The sequence below is a fragment of the Leguminivora glycinivorella genome, chromosome Z, assembly GCF_023078275.1.
Source record: "Leguminivora glycinivorella isolate SPB_JAAS2020 chromosome Z, LegGlyc_1.1, whole genome shotgun sequence".
Lineage (NCBI taxonomy): Eukaryota > Metazoa > Arthropoda > Insecta > Lepidoptera > Tortricidae > Leguminivora > Leguminivora glycinivorella.
The window spans coordinates 8,335,939-8,362,533 of record NC_062998.1 but is presented as its reverse complement, the minus strand read 5'-3'; the positions used below and the strand labels follow the sequence as shown (position 1 = coordinate 8,362,533).

General features: G+C 37.7%; 1 protein-coding gene across 2 annotated transcripts; it reads left to right on the top strand.

The window, feature by feature from the left end:
- The first annotated feature begins 7,503 nt into the window (after positions 1 to 7,503).
- On the top strand, positions 7,504 to 26,436 carry LOC125241191 (protein obstructor-E). 2 transcript variants are annotated; one of them, XM_048149550.1, is made up of 5 exons: positions 7,504 to 7,653; positions 20,422 to 20,631; positions 22,103 to 22,291; positions 22,870 to 23,080; positions 25,518 to 26,436. In XM_048149550.1, exons 1-5 carry the CDS (start codon positions 7,611 to 7,613, stop codon positions 25,570 to 25,572), a joined length of 708 nt encoding a protein of 235 aa, XP_048005507.1. In that variant the 5' UTR covers positions 7,504 to 7,610; the 3' UTR covers positions 25,573 to 26,436. The 2 variants fall into 2 exon arrangements, with proteins under 2 accessions (XP_048005507.1, XP_048005506.1); XM_048149549.1 differs by lacking the exon at positions 25,518 to 26,436 and adding an exon at positions 24,227 to 24,906.
- The last annotated feature ends 159 nt before the right edge of the window (positions 26,437 to 26,595 follow it).

Genomic DNA, 26,595 nt, shown 5'->3' with positions numbered 1-26,595 from the left:
GTAATTCTTAATGAATTACGTGATTTGGTAATTATAATTACTGACAGAAATTTTCGCTATGCAAAGGAGTACGGGTATTACTCACATAAACGATTACTATTAAGGTACAGCGGAGCAAATCTCGACTGGGGGGGAATTGTTACTAGATTTCCATATATTTTCGGTCACAAAAAAGTAAAGTTTCATACAAAACTACCTGGTACATTTTGGGATACCTAGTGGATCTTGCTCAGCATCATGGACTCTATCAGCCTACCAATTTTTATCATAATTGAAGACGTGATCCAAATGTACAAACTTTTTGGGAATTACTGACTTACTACATAGATCGTTAAACGCATTGTAGATGCATGTACCTAAATTAATACGGAGGCGTAGCGTAAGTGTATTTTTTTTTTATTATAAACTGGCCAGTGATTGACCTTAGTTGCACCTGATGAAAAGTGACGACAAGGCCGAGGTTGTAGCTCACTGGTTCAGTAATAGCCTATTCACTCTTGACTTGAATTCACCCAGATTGTATTCGCCCGGGAATACAGATGAGGGGGAAACTATACTCTAGTCACTAGAGCTTATTGAGATCATAAATCGACCGCAAGTTCGCTCGGAAAGGGGAAAATCCTCCGCGCACGACCATGGTCGAGGCCGCTTACCTACTGCGAGAACTCATATATCTACGAGTACATGATTGGCTCGTATCCGTCTCAATAACTCAGTGCTATGTAACATTCTCCTAGAGAGTGTTATGCACTGAGGTTCAGAGAGAACACAACATGCTCGAACTATAGTATGAATTTTCTGAGATGAACTTTTCGCTTTAGCCGTAATCTGTTAAACAAAGGCCTTTGTTTCTATTATTCCCGGCGGCTGGCTCCCGTTTCCACAGCACGTGCTAAAGTCTCAGTGTAGTTAAAAAACAACTATCATGATAGCAATAAGGTTCAAATTTATTAAGCAGTTTGCAGTATGCAGGTAACTTTTTTTGAAGATGACAAAACGTGTTATCTCCGAAAGGTCTTTTTATGGATTTGAACCTTATTACTATCATGATGGTTGCTTTTTAACTACACTGAGACTATAGCACGTGCCGTTTAAACGGGAGCTAGCCGCCGTGAATAATAGAAACAAAGGCCTGTTTGTTTAACAGATTACGGCTAAAGGGAAAAGTTCATCTCAGAAAATTCACACTATATGTATGCTGCCGCCGGATTTTACCTTTGATCCCATGGAAAAATCCTTGAGGCATTCGTCAAGTACTTAATTTTTGATGTATTTTATTAAATAATTACTTAGCTATAAAAATTACAAATTGAAGTACTTATGTTCCCATGAACGTATAATTCATGTTACCCACGGGAGCTCGAGCGTTTCACGGGATAGCGCGACTACCTAAAGTTTACCTTGGTGCGTAGCCGAATGGCACAAACGCTCACGAAACGAAACGCTCGTAGATATCTATCTCTATCGCTTTTGCGAATTGGCGCGACAGAGCCAGACTACCTTTCGCTGCGTTTCGTTTTCGTTTCGCGTCGTAAAAATGCCATTCGGCTAAGGGGCCTTGTCTGTTTTCAAATGCTATCGAACTATTTCACTATGCAAACTAGTCCAAAAAATTGCTACAAATTTAAAAAAAGCGAAGCTTAATGACAACAAGTTTTATTACACAATTTGGTATGCGTACTTTTCTCAAAATCATAAATAATAAGGGACAAGTCGTGAATAATCGTAATCGTAAGGGACACCCCCTTTGAAAAACACATAATGAAAATAAGAACACCAAGAAAATATGTAAATTTTTTGCTTGACCTCCCTTAACTACACGTATCGCTAACTCTCGATTGCGTACTTTTAGTATAAAGTAAAGGTATTTAATCTTATTTCAATTGAAAATCAATTGACTAATCGCGTTAGAGTTTTCGTTTGCGATAAGCGAGATAACTATGAAGTGCTAACGAATTCGAACGAGTAGGTGTGATCATTCCTTGCATCAATGCGTTTATATTCCGAACGCCGAGAAGACGATGAAGCTTAATTCTATTCATAAAACTAAGTTACGATTTTCTCTTTTAAGTTACTGTTACTGACCATTTTAATAATAACTAAAATTGTTGTAACACGATAAAAAAGGCGAACAAATCTGTATCTCATATTATTAAATTAAAACGGGACTTAATCGCGTAAAACTTACGTTTTATATTTAACCCGACGTTTCGGACATGACATTACGTCCGTGGTCATGGGTAGACTCAAAAAATCTGTATCTTCAGAAAATTTAAATAAATCCAAACAAAATCACCACAAAGGCTCTTTATAGCCGTTAAGGGTAAATGAAAACATTACACAACCAAATAAGAAGATTCAAAGAGTGCGCTGAGTGACAGATTATTTTTTTTATGCGACTTGTCGACGTTTTGTTTTGTGCGACGTATGGATTTGTATTTTGTGCGAATCTGCATGTTTTTTATCGCTGTCCAGTGCATTTGATGGCTGCGCTATGTATGCAAGTTTCTCATACTTATTTTAAATATTCAAGTATTTAGGCACACAAATGGGGTTCAAGTTTCTCATGTTACAAGGCAGAGAGCCATGAGGCCCTGGATATGAGCATTCACGTTAGGGGCCCCATTCCACTGGCTCGCCTTAGTCCGCGACTCGCCTACTCGCGCGCAACCAAACACAATACGCGGCCAGGTCATCCGTCCCACACACATCAGCTGTTGTAATACTATTAACACGGCTTACTTTCTTAACTTCCGAATACCGTAAGGGCTTTCAACGTGTGAAGACTTGTGACTCATAAGCCTTTATGATTTTGATAGTAGTTGCTGGCGTAATTAGAACTAAGTTCAATAATCTTCAAACGCACTTATCCTGTGTAGTAAATACTGGTAACCTTCGACTTCTAGTGTGGAAGCGGACATAATTTTTGCAACGTAGCGTTGTAAATAAAACGCAGAAGTAATTTAGTAGGTTAGGGCACCAAATACTGAGCACCACAATTATTTTAGCGATAAATATAAATAATTAGTCTTATATTAACGGTACATAATAGCCCAATACTTTACATAAATGCAATCAGCCAAGGTAGATTTAGATTTATTTATTTCATAATATAAAATTACAATATAAATTATTCTACCTTAATCTATACGAACTTATATTATGATCGTCAAGTATGATTATTATAATTATACAAATGTCAAACATAACAATTACAATATTAAAACAATTACAATATTATATTTAAGAGTAAGTAATTAATAAATTATAAATAATCACAATGAAAATTTTGACATAAAAAGGAAAGAGAAAAATAAAAGGTATATCATAATGATTGTCAAAATAAAAATCAAAATACGAATAAATACAATAATAGGATTACAGTCAATTTATATTACATGTCATTTCCATATACTCATTAAGGTCCACTTGCACCAACCACTTAACTCAGGGTTAGTGGGCTGTCATCTGTCAAATTCCATAATCATTCTCGGGTTAACCCTCCATTTTCGTTGGTGCAAGTGGCCCTTACAGATATAATGGATTCTCCAATAAAAGATTCTCAATTGGCGTTCAAATGTTTCGTCAGATGTTTCAGTTCGCAATTTACACAGGTAACACAGGTTGAATGTTTGTTACTCTTGGGAGATTCATGAAGGTTGGGTAAAATAAGATCCAAATGTACCCATAAATGCTTATCTTTTTGTAACATTAATATGTATATTGAGGAGTACCGCACCATTCTAACTGTACTGTAGGCATCTCATCAGGATGTTTCCTTTGAACCATCTTTGGTATCGCATTTTTATGTGAGCTGGGGGCCGATTTTTGAGTCTCACTGTTACTAAAATATCGCTTGTAAACGGTGACTTGCCTATTATTAGTGACAATTTTCTGAATTCGAACGCGTGAGACTCAAAAATCGGCCCGCTGGTTCGAGTAGGGACGACGCGTTTGAAATATTATCTTTGGATCTCGGTCATACTTTACCGGTATATTTAGGTAAACAAATAATAATACCACTTTATTTAAATATTGATAATTTTGTTATTTTCTTTATTAATTTTTACACTTAATTATTGTTAAACTATTTAATAGAACAAAAAATGAATTAAACATACAATAAGTAATAATGACACAACTGCATTTAATGCAACTTTTTTGAGGGTTCATGTGTGTATGTGGACATGTGTGTTCATTTGGACGACTGCAATTGGTAGTATTGCTTGTAGCGCTCTACAAACAGCCGGCGTTTCATGCTTCCAATTTTATCACTTATCCACGTGGATAAGACATCTGTCACTCTCACACTGACATACTTGTCAAAGCGTGACGGATGCTTTATCCACGTGGATAAGTGATAAAATTGGAAGCATAATACGCCGGCTGGCTGTCATTTTGACAACGTGACAAGCAAGCTGAGTCAAACACGATGATTCGATGATCAGCAGTTCTCAAAAAGTTTGTACTATCAGCTGCAAAAGTGCATGGCGAATTTGTCAATGAATTCATTCATAATTTCTCCATGCACTTTTGCAGCTGACAGTACATAGCCACGTCAGCAAATTTTAATTGATCCTATTTTGTTATTAACATTTAGCAATGAAAGTCGACTTTCGTAAGATAATTATATACAGGATAATTATTACCGGGTGAAACAAAATTGGTAATACAAAATAATATTTTCTGGATCTATTCATGATTACGATCAACTTTTACTATGGGACTTATATCGAATTCGGCAAAAAAAAGTGTAAATTCTGGTATCGAGTTCATTAATATGTATGCAAATTTGCAAGGAATTAGTATGGAGAAATGGGTACATAATAATGAATCATATCAAAAGTTGGGTTCATAATTTGTATGAAGATGTAGATTTTGAAGTGATGTTTTCGAAGATGGTCCCATAGTAAAAGTTGGCTGTAGTCATGAGTAGATCCAGAAAATATTATTTTGTATTACCAATTTTGTTTCACCCGGTATAATTAAGAAAATATAGATACTAGAGAACCATAATGACGAAATAAAACTTACTTAAATCTCAATTCATCAAAAAAATCTAGGTAACAAAATAAAAATTAAAAAAATATTAAAATTTAACTTTTTACTTAATTTTTGTACAAACTTTTTGAGAACTGCTGTGATATAAACTTTAAAGTTTATTTAAAATTAATCACGTTTAAGTTAAAACGTTTGTTAAATTTTATCGCTGAGCGAATGAGCAAGAGATCTACTTAGCAGCTCTAGCAGGCAGCAAGGATAGGTAGTTTTTCATGGAAGTGCCAAATTGTGATTCATGGATACCCCTCAAAATATTTTGATACATACTCAAAATATTAAGGATCCCAGTTTCCCATGAGCCATGGCAAAACGCCGGAATAACGCAAGGATGAGGAGGTTTTCTTCCGTCCATTGCCGCTAAAATATCATATGAAAAATATTTTTTCACCACACCAACTGGTAAAGGCTTTCTTTGCTATTCGAAAACAGATAGCAAAATTGCATTTTATCCACAAGGGGCAAAGTAATTTCATACAAATTTTAACTCTATGTCTTAATCTGGCTGCTAGATTTTACCTATAAATGATGATTTTGAATCATAAATATTGAATAAATTGATGGATTTGATTTAGTTGATGTTTTATAGTCAGTATTTTGTTTGTGTTGGTGTGGTGAAAAATTTTGTGTTTCACTCGGTGGCAAAGTTTGTTCAACCTTCGTGCCTTGATACCCTCGCAAGGCTCAAGATTCCACTTTTTGAACCACTCGCTACGCTCGCGGTTCAATATTGGAATCTTTCACTTGCTCAGGTATCAATATTGGCACGTGCGGTTAAACAACTACTTTGCCCCCTTGTAAAACAAATAACTATATTACGTTTTTTTATCTTCCCTGCAAAATGTCTTTATTACTGTAGTCAAAGTCCTACTTTTGTAGCTGAAATAATAAAACTCTACTTAAGAGAATAAGAGTTTTGTTCAAAAAATTAAATCATAATTATCATGATATGTAACCGTCCGTGCAAAATCAAGTTTGAAAGATGTTAAAGTATGTATATGTATGTAAGTTTATCATCAAAAATAGTTTATATTATAATTTATAATATCTGTAAAAACATAAAGCACTTTGTTCGCACATACCCGACATCTGTGAGATCCTTGTGCATTATGTCTGAAATCACAAGAATCTACACAAGTTAATACTTACAAAGATTACATCATAAAAAATCTATTGTTGTAGTCTGACAATGAAATTTTTAACTTGCCAAATTACTAGACGATATTAATACCTCATTACCAACATTGCAGACAATTAAATTGACTTTGGGGACTGACAAGGATAATATAATAGTCATTTTCCCCTCACTAGCTCGGAAACACGTGTTTTGTCCTTTAATACCAGCGGGTAAAAACGCATTTTATCCACTAGTGGGTAAAGTAATTTGAACTTGAATAAAGTCAAAATAACTGCTTTAAAATTGATAAAAGTTGGTGAATCTAGTAATAAAGATGACTTACCACCCGTGGAACTACTGCAAGCAGTGATAAACGCATTTTTTTGCGTTGTAGTTTCCTCGCTATAGTGAGGGGAAAAGTTTTGTGTTACACTCGGGTGCAAATGTATTTTACTTCTCGTGTGTTAAAAAACTCGCAAGTTCAGGATTCTATTCTTGAATCACTCGCTTCGCTCGTGGTTCAACTATAGAATCCTTTCACTTGCTCGTTTTTCAATTCCACACTCGGCGTTAAAATACAACTTTGCCCCCTTGTATAACAAATAACTATTGTTATACAAGGGGGCAAAGTTGTATTTTAACGCCGAGTGTGGAATTGAAAAACGAGCAAGGGAAAGGATTCTATAGTTGAACCACGAGCGAAGCGAGTGGTTCGAGAATAGAATCCTGAACTTGCGAGTTTTTTAACACACGAGAAGTAAAATACATTTGCACCCGAGTGTAACACAAAACTTTTCCCCTCACTATAGCGAGGAAACTACAACGCAAAAAATGCGTTTATCACTGCTTCCAGTAGTTCCACAGGTGGAAAATCATCTTTATTACTAGATTCACCTACTTTATCAATTTTAAAGCAGTTAATTTGACTTTATTCAAGGTCAAATTACTTTACCCACTAGTGGATAAAATGCGTTTTTACCCGCCGGTATTAAAGGATAAAACACGTTTCCGACTAGTGAGGGGAAAATTTGTTTACAACGTTAGGTAGGTAATAAGAAATGAGGCTTACGGCGGCGCCTGTGCAAGTGTCTAGGCATGTCACTGTCATTCATGTGAGAGAGAGAAAAAATATATCGTCTTCTAGCTCTCACGTATGGACTAATAGGGTGGCGCCATCTGTCATAACCTTTGAGTGTGCCTCCTCATTGACCTTTAGGGCACAAATGAACAGATAGGTCGTAAGGATAAGTTTGGTGTGTCATCTTTTCGGGCATGGGGTGCGGAGGGTGCGAGGGGCGCGCGCGCCGCTTTTCACCGCGCGGCGGCACAGGCGCAGGCGCCGGCACCCAGTATAAATGCCTCAGGTTGCCATTCTCCCGCTCGCAGTGTGTGCTTGATCGTTAGTGCAACCACAACCGTGCAAGGACTTACAAAGATGTATTCAAGGTGTTTAATAGTGCTTGCGGCCGTCGGCATGGGTACGTACCGACGCGGCCTAAAGGAAATCTCATTTTCTTTGGGTCCGGAGACTCTTGTGGCGATGCGAGCGGTTTTCACTGCCGGCGACTTTTCTTTTTAACGTGCTGTCACGTTTGCTAACGCGATTTTAGCGGCAGTGGAACCGTTTTCTGATTCCACAGTGCGATGCGATTGTGTGCAATGGAACAGTTACAAATATCCCATTACGTTATAAAATTAAATAATTAAATGAGTTTAATTACTTAGGTACACAAAAAATTATGGGATATTTGAAATTGAAATTTATTTTAATTTTTTATCTTTATTAATACAGGTGACCTGCTTTAACTGTATAATTTTCTCAAGTATTGGAGTTATATTATTTCCAAACAGTTTTTGTATGACTGTTAACCATTTAATTGATTAGTATTTTCAATTTAGATACTTAATTTCACAAATAATATATTAGCATTATTCTTAAACCCTTTTCTTAGTAAATATATATTTTTACAAACATGAAGTTTCTTGCCTAACTAAAAGTTTTTCTTGTGTACCTAATATCAAACAAATTTCCAAGAAAAGGGTTTTTTTTTTAACAAATCGTTCTAGAGGGTTGAATGACTGAAGTCTGAACGCACGAAGCTGAACGTTATACGAATCGAAAGCTGTTCGAGCTTTACTCTATATCACTTTCACTCGCTTATCATTTATCCCAACAGGTTTGTAGTTGCATTTCGATAACGACTCAACTCTTATAGTTTTATAATGGTTTAATAATAGTCTTATAATATTTAATTGATGCAAATTACGTTTTTATTTCGCAACTTTTATTATGTTGGGATGAATAAGATAATGCAGTTACGTCATATAAACGTTTGTTGGGTGAGATCCAGCTAGAACATTCAACTCGACATGTTCACTTGAATTACGTGTACTGATTTGTATTGAATGTGAAATATATTAGGTACTTATCTAGAGTATAAAGCTGAAAAATCCAATCTTTTTGTTTAAAGTACTCTATACAGTATATTTTTATCTCGTTGAAGCTTTATTATCCAAACATATTTAGTATGCCCATTTCTTAACATTTGCCTTCTCTAAGATTTTCCGTCCATTCGTCACTTGGAACCGGGTGTGACCCTTCGGTCGCCTAGTGATTTTCCATTTTCTAATAGGATGACCCCTTGCCCCACTGATTATTCTTATCTACCTTTTACCTTTAGAATCTCGAATGTTAATTGAATATATTCTTTTACAAGTAAAACATATTAAATATCAAACAGTTTTTTCCTCTGAGGTCAAAGGTATAGCGCCATTTTTTCAAGTCTAAACTTTTAAACGTAACTTCTTCTGTCAATGATAAGACGAATAAGTAGTAGGTATAGGATGAATATAGTTAGAGTTATTGCCATTCAAGTTTGAGTAGCAGTTTGATATGAGATTTTTCAAACAAGTGACCATTTATCTTTTCGACAAAAAAGAAAATCAGTATATTGTTGTCAAAGCGGCCCCAAGCTTCCATGAGCCGTGGCAAATGCCGGGAGGATGATGATGATGATGAAGAAATTCAGTATATTCCCTCAAGCGGTCATTGTCCAGGCTGACGTGACGTGACGTGACAGACAGGACGTCCTACTGTCAGCGTGTCAGTACGTGCGACACGTTCGTAGTTCCCACGGAGTTGCGCAAACCACTCATTTACTTTCCAGGCTGTTACATTATAAAAAACGTCGAGTTGCCACCTAATTTCGTCAACCTATCGTACTTATGTTATGGAGTAATCTATTATCAACACTTTATATTCATCTCTTCGGCTAGTTTGTGGCCAAGAGTAAGCCCAATTATAATTTTTTAAAAATGTTATCATTATTATAGCCATTATAGGCGTGCGCACAGGAGTGTTTTCATAGCTGATTTATAAATTTAAAATAATATTACACATATTATAATGACTCTAATAAAATTTGGCTAAATAGTTTTTTTAAGTCAGGCAACGAATATTCACTAGAAAACAATATTACAATTTTCATTATAGTTCATATCATAATAATTATTTTTTATTAAATGGCATTTAGGAAAAAATAGTTTGATTAAAGTATCAATCAACAAATCTTTTACTGGACACCGATTATTAATTATGATTAATGTCCCGATTCAAATACGGTATGGGTCGGATCTGTCAGTGTCTAAAATCTTAAATCAGTATCATATAGTAACGTCTATCACAGTAGAAGCATTATTCGAGTAATGAATAAGCACATACTGATACGATCGCAGATTAAGTTTCTAAGAGTTGATTTATTCAATGGCGTGTAGGCATTCAATTAGCCCGAGTATCGGCGCGTACACATTCCACCAATAAAGAAAACTGGTGAAAACTATGCACCTGCATGAGTGCACGCGTGCCAATAAAACGATATTCTGAGGCACATCTCTTTTATTGAGAAGGGATTGGACACAGTGGTCGATCTCTCTTAAAGCACATCTCGGACACTGGCGATCAAATATATGAAAGAGGCGCGTTCCTAGCACACAGTCTCAGCTCGTGTAGGTTAACGTGTACCATGCTTGTATGAGTGAGATATTACAGGTCGATTATTCGCGTTTTTGACAGGCTGTAATTGTAAGGTAACCGAGAGGGGTTGGGCGGCACTTTCAGCGGCGAGCGGGAGTGGCCATACTGTACGAAAGTACTTTTTATTATACTGTGCTTAAAGTGCACCACATCGTTTTCAAATGTCCCTTAACTATGTATTTAAGTACGACGGGTCACCCTCGGACTTCGAAAACCTCACGAGGGATGCTATCGACTATTTACGGAAAGCTAAATTTAAGTTGTAATATGCATGTAAGATTGTAAACTTGCCATACACGAGAAATAAATAAATGATGATAAAAATCAAAACTAATCTTTAATTGGGATGACAATACGAATTTTAAAAATGATGAACGGCACGATCTAGAAAAACATGTCACCAGAAATAGGAACCTCGCTGACTCAGGGAAAAAAAAACAATAATTTCTAAGAACTATATAACCTGGCATATTTATTACTCTCGGACGTATGTTCCTTCCTCCCATCAGGCTTTTATTCCTATTTATTAGTTTATCCAACTGAAAAAATGACAAAATTATATCAGTCAAAGCTTAGTCCACCGGAAAGTGAAGTTTTGCTTTTGATTTCCTATATTTCTAGATTACGTAAAATATTTTGTTTTTCTTTTTCAACTTTACCGTCAGAGATATATAAGTGCATTACTCGCTGTTTTAATTCTCTAACGAACATTAGTTTACGTTCTATTTCTCAAAGCTTTATTAATTTATTCAACAATTTATATAAACAATACGATACATGAGAAATTCTCTCATACAACATGCATCAAGTAATAACCGTGCTCATAAAGTGCACAACGCGGAAGAGTTTCATATCAACCTTCCGCAGGTAATTAGTTTTCTTCGCCGCAAGGTGACCGGACGCGTACGGCACAATGCGACGGAAACAATCGTTCCCAGGACTCGCGATAGTCATGCAAAGAGCCTTCGATTTATTCATTTTTAGAACTCCGTACGAAACTTTTTGACGGACCTCTTCAATATCATTATGACAACCTGTCTTGAAATTTGATTTTTTTTTGTATGGTGGCGGCCAGCACAGGTCTCGTAAGCTAAGACACGCATACGTGGGCCATTTTTTTTTTCAAAGTTGTCCACCCCACTTTTTTTGTAACATGGGTATTTTTTACGCGATTCATACATTTTTTTTCTCCTATTAGGATTGAAAGAGCTCGCGATTCTGAGTGGAAACCACATAAAAATTTCCAAATCAAAAAAAAAGTGGGGTGGACAACTTTGAAAAAAATGGCCCATGTGTATAACTGCCGTTGAATGTTTGTCTTAATGACCATAATTATGACGCAACAAGTAGTTAGTATGTGTCTGCTGCACACATAATACGAGTAAAGGTGGGTTAAGGGATCACACCAGTATTTAATGCCTGATTACACGATCTATAGTCTATTGTAAGATACTAATTTTAATTAGAATATTGATGACTATAAAATAGATTTTTAAAACTAGGCTTTATAACTTTGACACGCTAATACTAATCAGTGGCGGGTACCTATTATCGTACAACAGGGATGACTACTACATAAAAAATGGCATTCTGTTTAGTCCGTCAGTTAGATCACCCAAAAATACTGACAACATATTTTTCGCTTTTTCTAATTAATGAAAAAAAATACAAAGATATAGAGCATCAAAATTCCGGAGGCTTGTGACGTCGCTCCTAAGTAAAAATTGTAGCTAGGCGTGACGTCACGCGAAACTTCAACGCTCTACCGTCGTCATTTTTCGTTTACGAGAAAAAATAAAAAATACGTGTCTAAAATTCTTTGATAATCTAACTGACGGACTAATTAGTTTTTTTTAGTCGTCTCGCCTACTTATACATCATTATAAATAGACCTATTTACAAGTGGTTTCATGCAGATATCAACTAATTAAAGTCATTTTCCTTAACTTATAGAAAGATTATGCGCAATATCATTGTATTCAAAACAAAGCGCTAGAATAACTATAGAGACATTCCGCCTGCAAGTACTTTATCATTGGATCTCCCGTACACTTGCCCTTTTGTCTAGATAGTCCCACAGTCTCGGTGATTGTATGTCCTTCGACTATAAATAACCTCACACAAGGCGTTCCTTTTTCAAAACTACAGGCTAGGTTCTTTTCCGTGCTGTGTTTGGTTGTGAACTCGCTACCGGTTTCTCAAGGAAATGTTTATTTTTACGCAAACGTTTCTCTATATATGTAAGGGGGAAAGAAATACGGTTACGAATATTATTAATGTTCACAACTCGATGTACGGCGGTTATAGTCGAGCTTTTTAGTAAAAGACATCAACGCGCTGTAAGTTGACGTATTTCTGCTTTTTCAGTTGATATACACAATTAATCTTTATGACTAACGTGGAACGATTTACCAGAATTTCTGTGATAGTTTCAGGTAAAATGGACCTTTTCGCTCTCGACATTTTCTGCCATTTTAAATATAATGATATTAAAGTCTGTCTGTCCCACATCATATTTTGATATTTAGCTCTGTCGGGAAGTATTTCTATAAATATGATTTACCCACATTTTTAACACGTAACCGCTGATGCAATGGTTAATTAAACCTTAACACTTAAAGAAGCCGCAGTTTGAAATTAGCTTTACCTAACGATTACCCAACTAGGCCCTTCTTCACAATATCTTACGGCATAACTTAATAAAAATATACGAGTATTACTAAACAAAACTAAGTAAAGTGACTCGGCAAACCATAGGATAGAGGAACTTGGCCTTCCAAACCAGTGTGCGTAGCCGAATGCACAAACTCTCACGGAACGCTCACGATAATATGTCTTTTGTAGCTATCTATCTCTATCGCTCTTGCGTATTGGCGCGACAGAGCCAGACTATATTTTTGCGGCGTTTCGGTGGCGTTTCGCGTCGCAGAAATGCCATTCGGCTACGGGGCCTGAGCATGATTATTTTAAGGTGCTTTTCTACTAGAGATGTGCTACGCTACGTTAATATAGATGCGTCTGAGATCCACCAATCAGCTTAATCAAACCCTAGCGCTATGCTTTGTGGAACAATGAACATGATTGGTATATCCATACTCGTAAAACACATCCACATAGAGTATCTCTGGTGGAAAAGCACATGATCCTGCACTGTTTAAGCACTGGTACCACCGCGAGCTAGTAAGCTATGAGCTATCGACTATGAAAACGTACAAAATATAATCACTCCCGTGTAAATAAAAAGAGACACGGCGGTGTTTATAGTTACTCGCCCAGCGGGGAGCTATCAAAATCGCCGTGTCTCTTTTATTTGCACGGGAGTGCTTATCTTTTGTTCGTTTTTATAGTCGATAGCTCATATCATAGGTTACTAGCTGGCGGTGGGACCAGTGCCATGTTGTCTAATATCGGCTTTCTGCTATCACTGCAGGGCTAGCATAAGATTGGTATCACAGTATCTCGGCGCGACATAGATTACACGTCTTTTACTAATTGTATTAATTACATAACGACGGGTATTCTGTCTCAAGGCTATGCTATACCTAATATCGCGTCAATCATGCAAGTCCTGTAGGCCTAGCACATGATTGCCGCGAGAGTATATCGCCGCGAGATAGATCACACGTTTTCTTCTAAAGTCGCCGTCAATAGAATTTGTGAACAATGTAAACAAACCTTGTAGTCAAAATGTCTCTAATTTCCACTCTAACTCATCAGATACTGGCTAAAACCATGTGTTATACTATCACATTATGACCCGCAACCTTCAAAAAATTAAAATTGTGCCAAAATATTGATATTTTATATAATGGTTTGTTTACATTGTTGACAATTTCTATTGACATCGATTGTAATTGTATCAATGACATAAGGACGGATAATATATCTCGCATCAATCATGTGTAATGTGCATGCCCTGTTGATCCGCTACCATACTGCATCATTTAGTGATTTACAGAGTGGGGCCTGTAACAAAGGCGAAGAATTGAACTCTAGGCTATTCTCCTTATACTGATCATCATTTGTTCGGTGACTTTTAAAAATAACTTGTATTTCGATTTTTATCACCCTTGAAAGTTTTTTCTAAGAGGTAATGTATTGCGAATTCTGAGTCTAAAGTGTGACAGACAACGTCAATGACATCAATAATGGCGTACATTGAAGCTAATATTTATTTTGTATGAAAAATTAAAAATTTAAAGACTTCATAATTTTTAAAAGTCACTGAACAAATGTTGATCAGTATAAGGAGAATAGCCTACAGTTCAATTCTTCGCCTTTGTTACAGGCCCCACTCTGTATGTTTAGAGATTTTATTGACTTTTAAGAACGATACTGAGCTCTAAATAAATATTGGGATGCATTTTATAGATTGGGAGTTACATTTTACCAGCGGTGTAAATATTTTATATGCTTACGGTGTAATTTTTTCAATGATATTAATTCAGTTGCTTTAGCGAAATGTATGTTAGACAAATCGCCAAGCTTAAGCTTTACTAACATTAATTTAAAGATAATCTAGCTTTGTTGGTGTATCTCTTCAAAAATAATAATTTAAAAAAACAATCCCCAATATTATGTAATCACTGACAGAATTCGAGATTAATTTTTAGCCGTTTTTTTTTAAAAACCTCTCAAAGTTAATAGTGACATTGACCGTGACATCCTTCGGTTCTAATTAACACAAGTCAAATTATATTCTACTGAAAATATTTCAACTTGCGCTATTTTTACCTCCTGGGTTTCAATGTCCTAATACTAGGACAAAATACCTACGAAGAAATTTGAATCTACGTTAAATGGAATTGAGTTGCTTTTGTTTTGATTCGTTCGATTTTCAAACAAAAGAAATTCAGCTCTGCTTTCTATGTAGTATGTAGTATCATTGATTCAAATTTGTTTGGATTTTTTTTTGTATGGTGGGCCGCTAGAGGTTAAAGTAGTCACACTACTATATATATAAATTAAAACCGAAATAAATTACACATATGAAAGAAAAAGTGACAAGGCCTCCAGTGCTTGAGGCTGGAATCGAACCAGCGTACTCAGCGATCGCGGCAGATGCCTGTTTCCGCTTGGCCACCCAGGTCACAGCTACTGAGGTCGAAATTATCTCTCATACGCCACAAAAAAATGTCTTGTAGCTTTTGATTATACTTGTAAATGGCGTTAAGTGTCACTTTTGACATAGATTTATGGCTCGAAAGTGACACAACGCCAATCTACAAATAATCGATGGCAACAAGGCATTTTTTTGTGGCGCCATCTATGTGTGGTGTAGTGTATGCGCCATTCTTAGGTGGTCGCATTTTAATGTATGGGATGATCTTGTTATATATTTTTAATCTATGCCTATACTTTCATAACATTGTAGTAAGGTTGTCTGCGAGAGATCGCTCTGTAGCGATAAGACCGCTTGTTGTCTACCATAGTAAAATGCTTAATTTTAGATGTCATGATCTTTTAATATTAGTGAGCAATAAAGAATATTTTAGTATTGTATTACGAGTCAAGGCGCGCGTCTTCACAAATGATACGCTCTATTCATACAGCCCAAATGTAACGACGGCGACTTTCACCGCCAACAATAGTTATCTAATGTTATATTATGTTACATCATTTTAGATGTAATCATTTCTCTATCGCAATTAAATAAATTACCTTAGAAAGCATAGACTTTTTTTGTTACTGTCGGCTCGATTCGAGTCAAACAAAATCGTTTCTTATGACATTGATTATTTCCGATCCATATCGTATTTAAAGCTTATCTTGATTTTCTGATACGATACTAAAATAACTCATCTAATTGCCACGATCCAAAAATAATTCATATTTAAAAAACGCATTCAACTTATATACGGGAAAAGAATAATTGTATGTGAAAATAAAATATAAATGTATCGCCATTATATTTGTCACAAGTGATAAATTAAGGGTGTATAGGTATATCGGATTTGTTTTACCCAATAGTTGCCAAGAGTGGCACTGAACCCTGATCAGTTTCATGTTCTCTGCAGACACCTTTTGGGAATACAGGGGTGGAGTTTGTGCATGTATCACATCATCCTCCTTGCGATATCCCGACTTTTGCCACGGCTCATGAGAGCCTGCCGGTGAATTTTGCTTGCAATTTTATCACTTATCTATGTGGATAAAGTATCCGTCACGCTTTGGCTTAAGTATGTCAGTATGAGAGTGACAGATGTCATTCACGTGGCTAAGGGTGCAAGGGACCCTGGAAAATGGAGGGTTAACCCGTGGTTAATCCACCATTTTATATGGAATTTGACAGTTGACAGCCCACTAACCTTGATTTAAACTGATGGTGTAAGTGGCCCTAAGTGAAAAAATTGGAAGCATGATACGCCGCTTGTAGGTTTGTATGTACACCAGCACGGGAAGCATGGTCGCGCGATAGACGATAAAATAGCAGGCCGTCCCTATCGCACTATTTGTAATTGCGATAGGGACGGCCTGATATTTTATCGTCTATCGCGCGACCATGCTTCCCATGCAGAATATATTTAGTGGGTTCACCAGCATCGTATCCCAAATTGGAGACGCCTGTATCTAGTCCGCACTCAAAGGTCAGATTACTCAAGCCATCCAACGAAACCGAGAGTGCCGCTCTGGGTCAGCTTTGGGCTTTCACCCGCGTTGCTTAACGTTACACGTATTAAATAACATGCGATAATGCTCATGTTTGGGCACGTTAAAGTGATTTGGGTTAAGTTTTCTCGAATTTACTGATTTTTTTATACCTTTAAGTTAAAAATTCTAGACACAAATTTTCCGTGTGGTGACGGGTTAAGAATTTCACCACCCCCTTTCTTCCCGTGGGTGTCGTAGAAGTCGATTGTGGGACATGGGTTAAATTGTGACGTAGGCGAGAGGCTGGCAACCTGTCACTGCAATGTCACAATTTGGATTTCTTTCAACCCCTTTTGCCAAGAGTGGCACTGAAACTTAGTAGTTCATGTGCTCTGCCTACCCCTTTATGGGATACAGGCGTGATTATATGTATGTATGTACAAATTTTCCCGTTATAAGATTTGTTCAGCTTAGTTTCCAGATAATAATATGTACTTGTTAATTAGTCTGTAAAACACTAGACACATTTTTTGTAAGAAAGTAATATTACGATGCTTTTATCTGACAATGTCTAGATGAATAAATTTTTGAAAAAGTAGAAACGTCTGCTTATTTATGCGTTTAGTTACTAAGTGGAAATGTTGGCAGCGTAGACTTATAATTGGGTGTGATCTTGGTGGTTCAGTTGGGAGAGCGCTGGGGACAGTAATTCTTCCATTATTATACTTATTCAGTATAATTTCTAAGTGTCTACATTTGTTAATAACTGTAAAACACTATACAATTTTTATAAGAAGGTAAATATTACGAATCCTCGATAAAGAGGTTACTGGTCCACGACCCAAAACTTGATTCAGCAACAAGAGCGTAATTCGATAAACTTAACCTACAACCAAAAGTTACCGACTTAAAATTGTGTCAAACATGTACGGGCAATAAAATGCTTTACGATGTAGTATTACAGCTATGAATCAATTGGCTAACACACTGATTGAACACACATCTCGGTTACGCAAGTGGGTACGCAGATCAATATTATGTCACCAACGGCAGGGCTAGTGTCCATTACGCCACAACACCCGGCCGCCCCACATTACTCGTATGACACCCATTCTTAGCACCCACTAGGCTATTCATTGCTAAAGATATAACGCGACAGTTCAGCGCCCACGCGCGTTTAGACTTCTAGGGATCTAGCTACTACAGTACAAAATAACTGCGCTTTAGGTCGCTTGTGGTGTGTTAGCAAATCAATTTTCATCATAGGCACCTACTTAAAATTACTTATTTAACAGTACATTGACTTCATAATTTTCTCAGACGATAAATTCTACTGTAACGATAGCTTGCTAAATGGCCGATTAGTCGGACTAATTGTTCTGTAAAACTGTTTCTTTGTAATACTTTGTCACGGCCAATTACTCTGTGCATGATAAGTTGCAGAATATAACGTAGAAAGTACACGATTGTCTAATAGAGTTCAAGCACTTAACAATTATCTTATCATTGGGGGTAATCGGCGTGAAACGATTAAATTAAGCGAAACAAAACACGCGAGTAATGTTGATTTTTTTTTAAATGTTGCAGTAAATGTAATTATAAAGGAATTTGGGTTCGCTAACCTGTCGGCCTAGCCGAAGTGACAATTGTTGATGCGATGTAGCGATCAAAACGTTGGCTAGGTACCCTGGTTTGCCTTGACGAATTGATTCAGAGAAAAGTTGTCTAGACTATTAATGTTTATGTAGATAGATCGGTATGGTTATTGAGCGCTTTGCATCTGTGATCTGCGTGATCGTTTGAAGCTATCAAAGACGAAGAGTTGACATCGTATTTATGAATGAGTTATGTGTGGATGAAATAAATATTCAAAATATGCGTCATTTAGCTATACTTCGATGACTATGATAACAATTGCGGAAAAGCCTAATTAAAGATAATTTGATAATGATAAATTATCAGAACACTAGAACAGGTCACGTTATGCAAGAAACCTATACGATAATGGTTCATCACGACCTGGAATGTCGATCTATTACATAAAGTAATTAACACAGTTCTTATCACACGCTTAACAATGTAACGGTATAAAAATTACTTCATATCCGATTGTATTTCCATCAAACGACCAATGAATTTCATTCAGATGATAAGGACCTATACTTTTTTAACGCCTCTGATAGCACAACTATTTATCACCACCTGCGGTCATCATAAAATCACTTACATTTTCATCAACACTTTTTCTGACCTGTGTGGGAATATCATTGCACTTCGTACCTACAGCGGTTGCAATCAGGACATCTGTCCTAGCCATTCAATGTGCCTCCTCATCGTGAGGCCATAAAACGATTAACATCGCAATCAAGTTGAACGGCAATCACATGCCAACGACATTGTCACTGTAGACTGAAACTAGAGCCATACCAAGCTGACAGCGATTTCGATAGGCGCCTGTGCAAGGGTTAAGCAAACGTCATTATTTCATATAAAAGTTTAACGTCAATAATAACACGGTACACACCGGAGGAACTGCCGTAATCACTTGGCAGCTTGGCTCATTTCGTTGCATCTTCAGAATATGACAAGTTTTTAATACTTTAGCAACCGTTAAAATTAACCTAAAAACTTATAAGCGAGCGGCAAACTTAGGTAATCTGCATGAATAACATTTGCAGAGGCCGGCGAGAGGTGCATTGAGAAACTTCCTAGATGCCTCCGGTATCAAATGTCAACCAGTGCACGGCGCGTGACGTAACGCGACCTGCGCCCGCGGCACATGTTACGAAAATTACGTGTTACATCTTTATTTAACTTATTGTTAATATTAATTTTTTCGTCATTCATACTTTTTTTCAATGGATATAAAACGTGTTATACAGCCCTGGAAATAGTAGGACTGTTTTCAAATACGCTTAATGTTTTGAAACGCAGTGCAGACTTAAAGCGCTGCGTCGAGACATATCAAGCGTCACACTTGCTCCTCCGTGGACCAATTGTCCCAACGATTAGTCGCGTTGCCACACCGTCATCTCACAAAGGCGAACACGTGGACACGGCGACAATCGTGTCGCAAGTAACAAACAGTGATAACAGCCTCCTTGCGCAACCCGCCGGGTCGCATTCCTCAGAGAGAGTGGCCCTGCCCGCGCGTTGCAAAATGACTCCATAATCGCTGGCGCAAACTGTGGTTTATTTTGAAATTTCAATTAAAATTCAAGAGGATTCGTGTTGATACGTTTCCTCATTGCGATGACAGTTTGACAAATGTTGGAAATCTTCCAAACGGGTTGAGAGACGCGTACTTACACTCCTTTTGATAGTTCGCCCTCTGCCTTAACATTAAATTAGGCTCGCACATTTAGGATGACCTTTTGAAGTAACGCCTAAATATTAATTTTACGTTAGCCACCTAACAATTTTCTTTAAATTCCATTGCACACACTTACATGCATGTAAAATATGTATTTATGTTTTGATCAAACTTGCCTCACCAACCAGAATTTCAATTTTCAATTCAATTCAATTCAAAATATCTTTATTCATGTAGGCCTAGTTACAAGCTCTTATGAATAGTTCATTACATATATATTATGATCTTAATTTTATTTTCCTTCCACAGCGATGGGCCAAGAATCCTTCAAATGTCCCGATGACTTCGGCTTCTACCCTCACCACGTGTCCTGCGACAAATACTGGAAGTGCGACAACGGTGTCGCTGAGCTGAAGACTTGCGGCAACGGCCTCGCCTTCGACGCCACCGACTCCAAATACCTCACCGAGAACTGCGATTACCTGCACAACGTTGAGTGCGGAGAGAGGACACAGCTTGGTGAGTATTTGATACATCCTAAAAGACTCGCAGCTTACGGATGAAACCCATAGGGCTGGCACACACCCAATTCACAGTCGACCTCACTCTAGGCAGTGAAAGACCACACCTACAGGGTGATGCGAGACCCGATACATTAGCTAAAGCGGAGACGGTGAAATGACCTAGAGGCTAGAAGACCCTACTAAAGGATGTCGAAGGATTATACTCATCATATGATAGTCCTCATATGCTAAATAGATCATCGCAGTGTTTGTTTAAAATGCAACTTACGTTATAAAGTGACGGCAAATGCTCAAAACAACTTTGTTTTTCATCAGGACTATGACGGGAATCTTTAGTAGTTTGCATTAGTGCGTCGGCACTCGGCAGCGACGATTGCATTTCTCTTCACGCTTAAACTATGTAGCGGTAATGAAATCGGGAAGGTGGAATTAGGTCGATCTATTCCTGGGGAAACTTTGTACGGGATTGTTTATGTCTTGGTAGAATTTATCTCAGTGGAAAATAACAGTGTAATACCTAACATCCTTGTTTGACCAGTTTATTTTGGGTACGAACAAAAAACATTTTTACTGACCAGAGTCTATTGAAAACTACTTCCATAGTACATTAATCAAAGTCGCTATTTTGCGAATTTTTTTTAGAATCCATACTAATATTATAAATGGGAAAGTGTATGTCTGTTTGTTTGTCCGTTTTTCACGGCAAATCGGAGCAACGAATTGACATGATCTTTTAAGTGGAGATAGTTGAAGGGATAGATAGTGACATAGGCTACTTTTTGTCTCTTTCTAACCCCCTAATTTTCTGAAATGGAGGGTGGAAGTTTGTATGAAGCGTTTCGCAATTTTCTAACGCGAGCGAAGCCGCCGCAAAAGCCGACAAATAAAGGAACACCTGTGCTGAATTATTTACCCGGCAACGCGACGCTCCGAGCTATTTTAGGTCAAGGTTAATAATTTAAATAATGTCCACTTTATATACATGTTTTTTTCGCACACGACCCGACCAGGATGTCGTGAAGGTCAACCAGACGTGGACAATGCGGTCTGACATTTTATTTTATTCTTAAGATTTATAAGCTAAATGTTATTTTATGTACCGTGAATAAGTTATGGGGATTTTTGACGTTTGCTATTCATTTATATGTAAATGTCTTATACAATGGAAATTGTAGGTATTGTAAATAAATCATGTTGCTAAATTGATAGTTCAGTTTTATACACTTTCCCCCTGATTCATAAACGTACCTTAAAGTTATCAAGCCGATAAAGTTCGTTTGCCCCTTTCCGACGTATTGGCGTGATAGAAAAAGACAAACGAACTTTATCGGCTTGATAACTTTAGAGCACGTTTATGAATAAGGGGGTAAATCTTCTGTCGTCTGAGTATACTAAAATCTACAAATATGAAAATCTTACAATAAAATTATCAGTTATAAACCTCCTAACCGAGTAACATGTTCCAGAGCCCCCGATCTCCACGCCCCACTGCCAGCGGCTGTACGGCATCTTCCCCGACGAGCAGAAGTGCGACGTGTTCTGGAACTGCTGGAACGGAGAGGCCTCTCGCTACCAATGCAGCCCCGGACTCGCCTATGACAGGGAGGCGCGCGTGTGCATGTGGGCTGACCAGGTCCCTGAGTGCAAGAACGAGGGTAAGGAATTTTATTTGTTCTTCTTGTCATTATGATCACTGGCTTTTGCGTCTATTGCAGACGATTCTTGTCCTAAGCCCACGTTATCTGGGGTCGGTTCTCCTTGTCAGCCGTTTCCACTGTTCCCTTTTCTGGGCTACGGTGTTGTCAATTCCTATCTCTTTCAGGTCCTTCTGTGCTGTCATCAACCAATTAACTATTTGTTGACAAGCAAAAATATAAGTACTAGAGTTGACTCTTTGACGAGTCGAAGAAAAACTATGAGAATTTGAAATTATAGTTATACTCGTAACACACTTAAACAAGCATACGGCCCGCCTGAGCAAGTAGTCACTGCAGCCTATGGATGGACGCTTGCAACTACAGAGGTGTTACCCGCGGGAAAACCTCGGCAAGCTAATTCCACAACTGGAAAATGATCTCAAATGTGTTTGACGGTTGAAAGATTTACTTGGCAATTTGACTTTTTTGTCTTTGCTCATTATACTATAACAATCCGTTAATTTGGATCCCCAAACCCTAAAATAAAGACATCTAGATATAAAATCCTTCGTGACTAACTCTTGCTTATTCCACAGAGGTCGCGGGAGGTTTCGCCTGCCCCGCCCCCGGTGAGGTGTCCAACGCGGGCTCCTTCAGCCGCCACGCTCACCCCGAAGACTGCCGCAAGTACTACATCTGCCTCGAGGGCGTGGCCCGCGAGTACGGCTGCCCCATCGGCACGGTGTTCAAGATCGGAGACGCTGACGGCACCGGCAACTGTGAGGACCCCGAGGATGTTCCCGGATGGTGAGTTCTACTGTTTCCTAACCCATACCCGGTTGAAGGTACAATAATCGACTTCCAATTAACACCAGATATAGTTGAGTGTATGCGTTATCCAAAATTCTAAGATCTTAAATTCTGTCCGAGGTAAAGCATAATGAACTTAGCAACTTGGACACATCCCGGTTATCATTCCATGGACACTTGATCGGTTAAGACTCTGTGTGATTACTGTCACAGAGATAACACTGTATTAACCAGTAACCGTCATCCCTGTGACTAACAAATTCTTCTGCACTTAAATTAGATATTATGCAACATTCCGATACTATTGCTAAGGTAGGCAGCCTGTTTAAATTCCTTACGTCAAATATGCGGTTCGGAGCTTTGCATAGTTATTACGCGACACATTTAGGACTGTTTTGAAATTAACATGACAAGCCGTTTGCGCATAGGCGATGTTTGGAGGGCCGTGGTCAATGCCGCCAGCTGTAACGGCGCGCATGACAATGACCGCCTGTTCCGTACTCCTCATACTGTAACTGTACATTCATACGTGGCCCAGCGATTCCATTTACGATGACAAAAATATTGAATATTTAAATTTCAACCCGAACAAGTCGGCCAGTGGACGATGATTCATTACACGCGGTTAAGGAACTGCACGACTGCCGCAATTCAGTAAGACAGGTTAAGTCAAAAGTCATATCGATAAAGTAAACGCTTCGTCTCGGTAAGCGAAAGGACACGACACATCCTTAACAAAATGTTTTGAGAACAATGAAACCTTTCAAACCCAGTTCATGGTCTGACTGTGTCGAACAATCGCTTCGATCGAAGATGCGCCGGCACAACCGGTCAAGTCAAGGTCGAAACTAGTTTTTTTTTACTTTTTGCGAGCTCCGAACTACATTGCCGGTCAAGAAAAACAAGTGTTAGATAACGTTACTTAGAAAAGCGAACGGATACTATTCTTGTTGGCGTTTCAAGGCGGTTTACTCTAACGACAGGAATTTGTTACACAATTCTCTCGGCGACCGGCCGCTCATACATTATAACGTAGACTTGTAGAAATTTAGATAGCCTTTTGTAATGACTAGTAAATAGGTAGTTAGGTTAAGCAATGGAAATGCCGAAGCGGCTAGCAGTAAGGTGCGCGTCCATTTTCAGCGAGGACTACTACGGAGACCTGGATCTGAAGGCCATCCGCAAGAGCGAGCTGCTGGCCGGCCTGCAGAGCGACGGCCAGACCCGCGTCGCCCAGCCCAAGCCCCTCAAACCCCGCCCCCAGAAGGAGAACTAGACGCTCTCACCCACCATACTCTTAATACTCACATCCTCTAACACCGCGGCGCGCATATCAACACGAACGCGCCTTCATTTTGGTATGCGCGGCCGCGTACCAGGTTCAAAATTAAAATTTAAAAATCGAATGTGTAGTGAGTTATGCCAATTGATTTGTATTCATTTCTAGTTGCCAAATACTTTTCTCGTTGTAGCCTTTCTTGACAGTTTCAGAGGCAGGTTAGGAAATTATTTTAGTTGATCATATCGCGGTAGAAATATTTATTTTTTATTGTATCTTAGTGTTGATAGTCCTGTAAAATCATAAATTTTGAAATTATCGTATAGTATACAACCACCCGAGACTCCCCCGGGGGAGGCTTGCATTTACGAACCGTAGTTCTGTTTTAACTAGAGCGGATATTCTTTACTAACGACCATGACCTTGTAAATATATCTTTTTTTACTTTTGTACTGAATTTCACTGCGACTGAGTGTTGTTGTTTGATAGAAACTGTAATACCTAAGTTTTATTTTTAGTGATAAAATAAAAAATATATAAAATATTTGTTTGTTCATTACTTGTGTGAGCACTAGCACCTCTTCCTCGTGGCACACTGCTGTTACATTCACGATGTCTATTCCTAATGCACTCGACACTTTCTATGGAATAACATTAATACCTATACTCATACTCACTCCACTTCCAGTTCTTGTTTCTGTCTAAAGTACTGGTAACAGACCTAACCAGTGTTTCTTAGACCTTTCCTTGGTTACCCAGGTATGTTTATTTCGACCATTAACCATAACTATGTACTAGTTTAACATTGCTGTTCTTGTAAGCGTTGAATGTATTTATCAGTAGTGATCAAGACACGCTTTCTAGTTAGGAGATCTCCAGTGGACTGTGATGCGCGCGCAGATTTACTTTCAGTTGATGAATAAATCGTTAAACTTGATGATCTTACTGATTTGAAAGGCATCTATTCATTACTTTGCTTATTATCTTTTATTTATTACATCATAAACATTTTATGGTAAATTAAAGATCAAACGATTCCAATAAAGTTCAACATCCAGGTTTATTATCGGCGCCAAATAGATTCCATTGAAGACTCCATGTTGTTATCCTAATAATTGTACATACTAAACCTTTAATAGAAGTGTACCGTTTCAGCGAGGACTATTACGGTGACGTGGACCTGAAAGCGCTGAAGAAGCTGGGATTCTGAATGATGCGCAGCGGCTCCAAAGACAGACTGAAATTTAACCCCTTCGACTTGTTATGATATGCCTCTTCAGCAAGGTGACAGTCATGGTTCTCTTATATTGGCTGTTATGTTTTCATATAACATCGTGTGATAGGGACAACATGCGAGCAGTTAGTGCAACTTATCACGCTGTTCCTAGCACACGATATATAATAACATTTGATGACAACCAATGTTGGTACACCTTTAGGTCGATGGGCATTTGAGGGTTTAAGATATTTGAGTACCTACTGTCAAAGTAATCCCATACTTCTTGCATTATACCCGGCATATACTTGAATATTGACGTCCGAGCTAATATTGAAAAAAGGCTGTTAAAATCATTGGCGGGGTGATCTGTAAGTAAATGAATTAAATCTAGAGAGATTGTACACATTGCCTTATACTAAAGTAGGAATTTTTAACTATGAATTCTGCCGTACCCAGTCAATAATTTAATGTACTGCTTCGATTTAAATTTTAGACATATTTTAATAGGTTCGCATCGTTGAAAAGAAAGTCCCGTCTGTCTGAAGAGGCGCTCAAAGCATTTTGTTTCCAAACGTAGTTTTAAGTGCGTATACTCATTTACATAAATTTTTTGACAAAAATTTTATCATCTGGAAGATTTATAATTGTTGCCAAAAAATTGACTTGCATTCTCATGCTTTTGTTTCTGACGCTGATGTCAGAAGCTTTTGTGGGAATTTCATTCAAAACCTTATAAGTTTTCGAATGAAATTTGCACTAAAAGTACAGATTTTAGTCATATCTTAGTTTACGGTTAGTTTAGGCTAGTTTTACAAGTGAAATTGGTACTGTAAATAAACTTTATATTTTCTATAATGTTGTTGTGTTATTACCCATTTAAGTTTAACGTAAAAGTAATATCTCCGTATAATTATTATGTGTTTTCACTGTTATTGGCAATAAAAAATAAAACATGTAACCATGGACACCAAATGGGTTTATTGACATTAAAGCATAAGAAACTTTAAAAAGTTG

Coding starts and splice junctions, on each gene's coding strand:
- LOC125241191 (XM_048149549.1), top strand. CDS start 7,611: ATGTATTCAAGGTGTTTAATAGTGCTTGCGGCCGTCGGCATGG. Junction 7,654..20,421: donor GCTTGCGGCCGTCGGCATGG/GTACGTACCGAC, acceptor TTCCTTCCACAG/CGATGGGCCAAGAATCCTTC. Junction 22,292..22,869: donor CCCTGAGTGCAAGAACGAGG/GTAAGGAATTTT, acceptor CTTATTCCACAG/AGGTCGCGGGAGGTTTCGCC.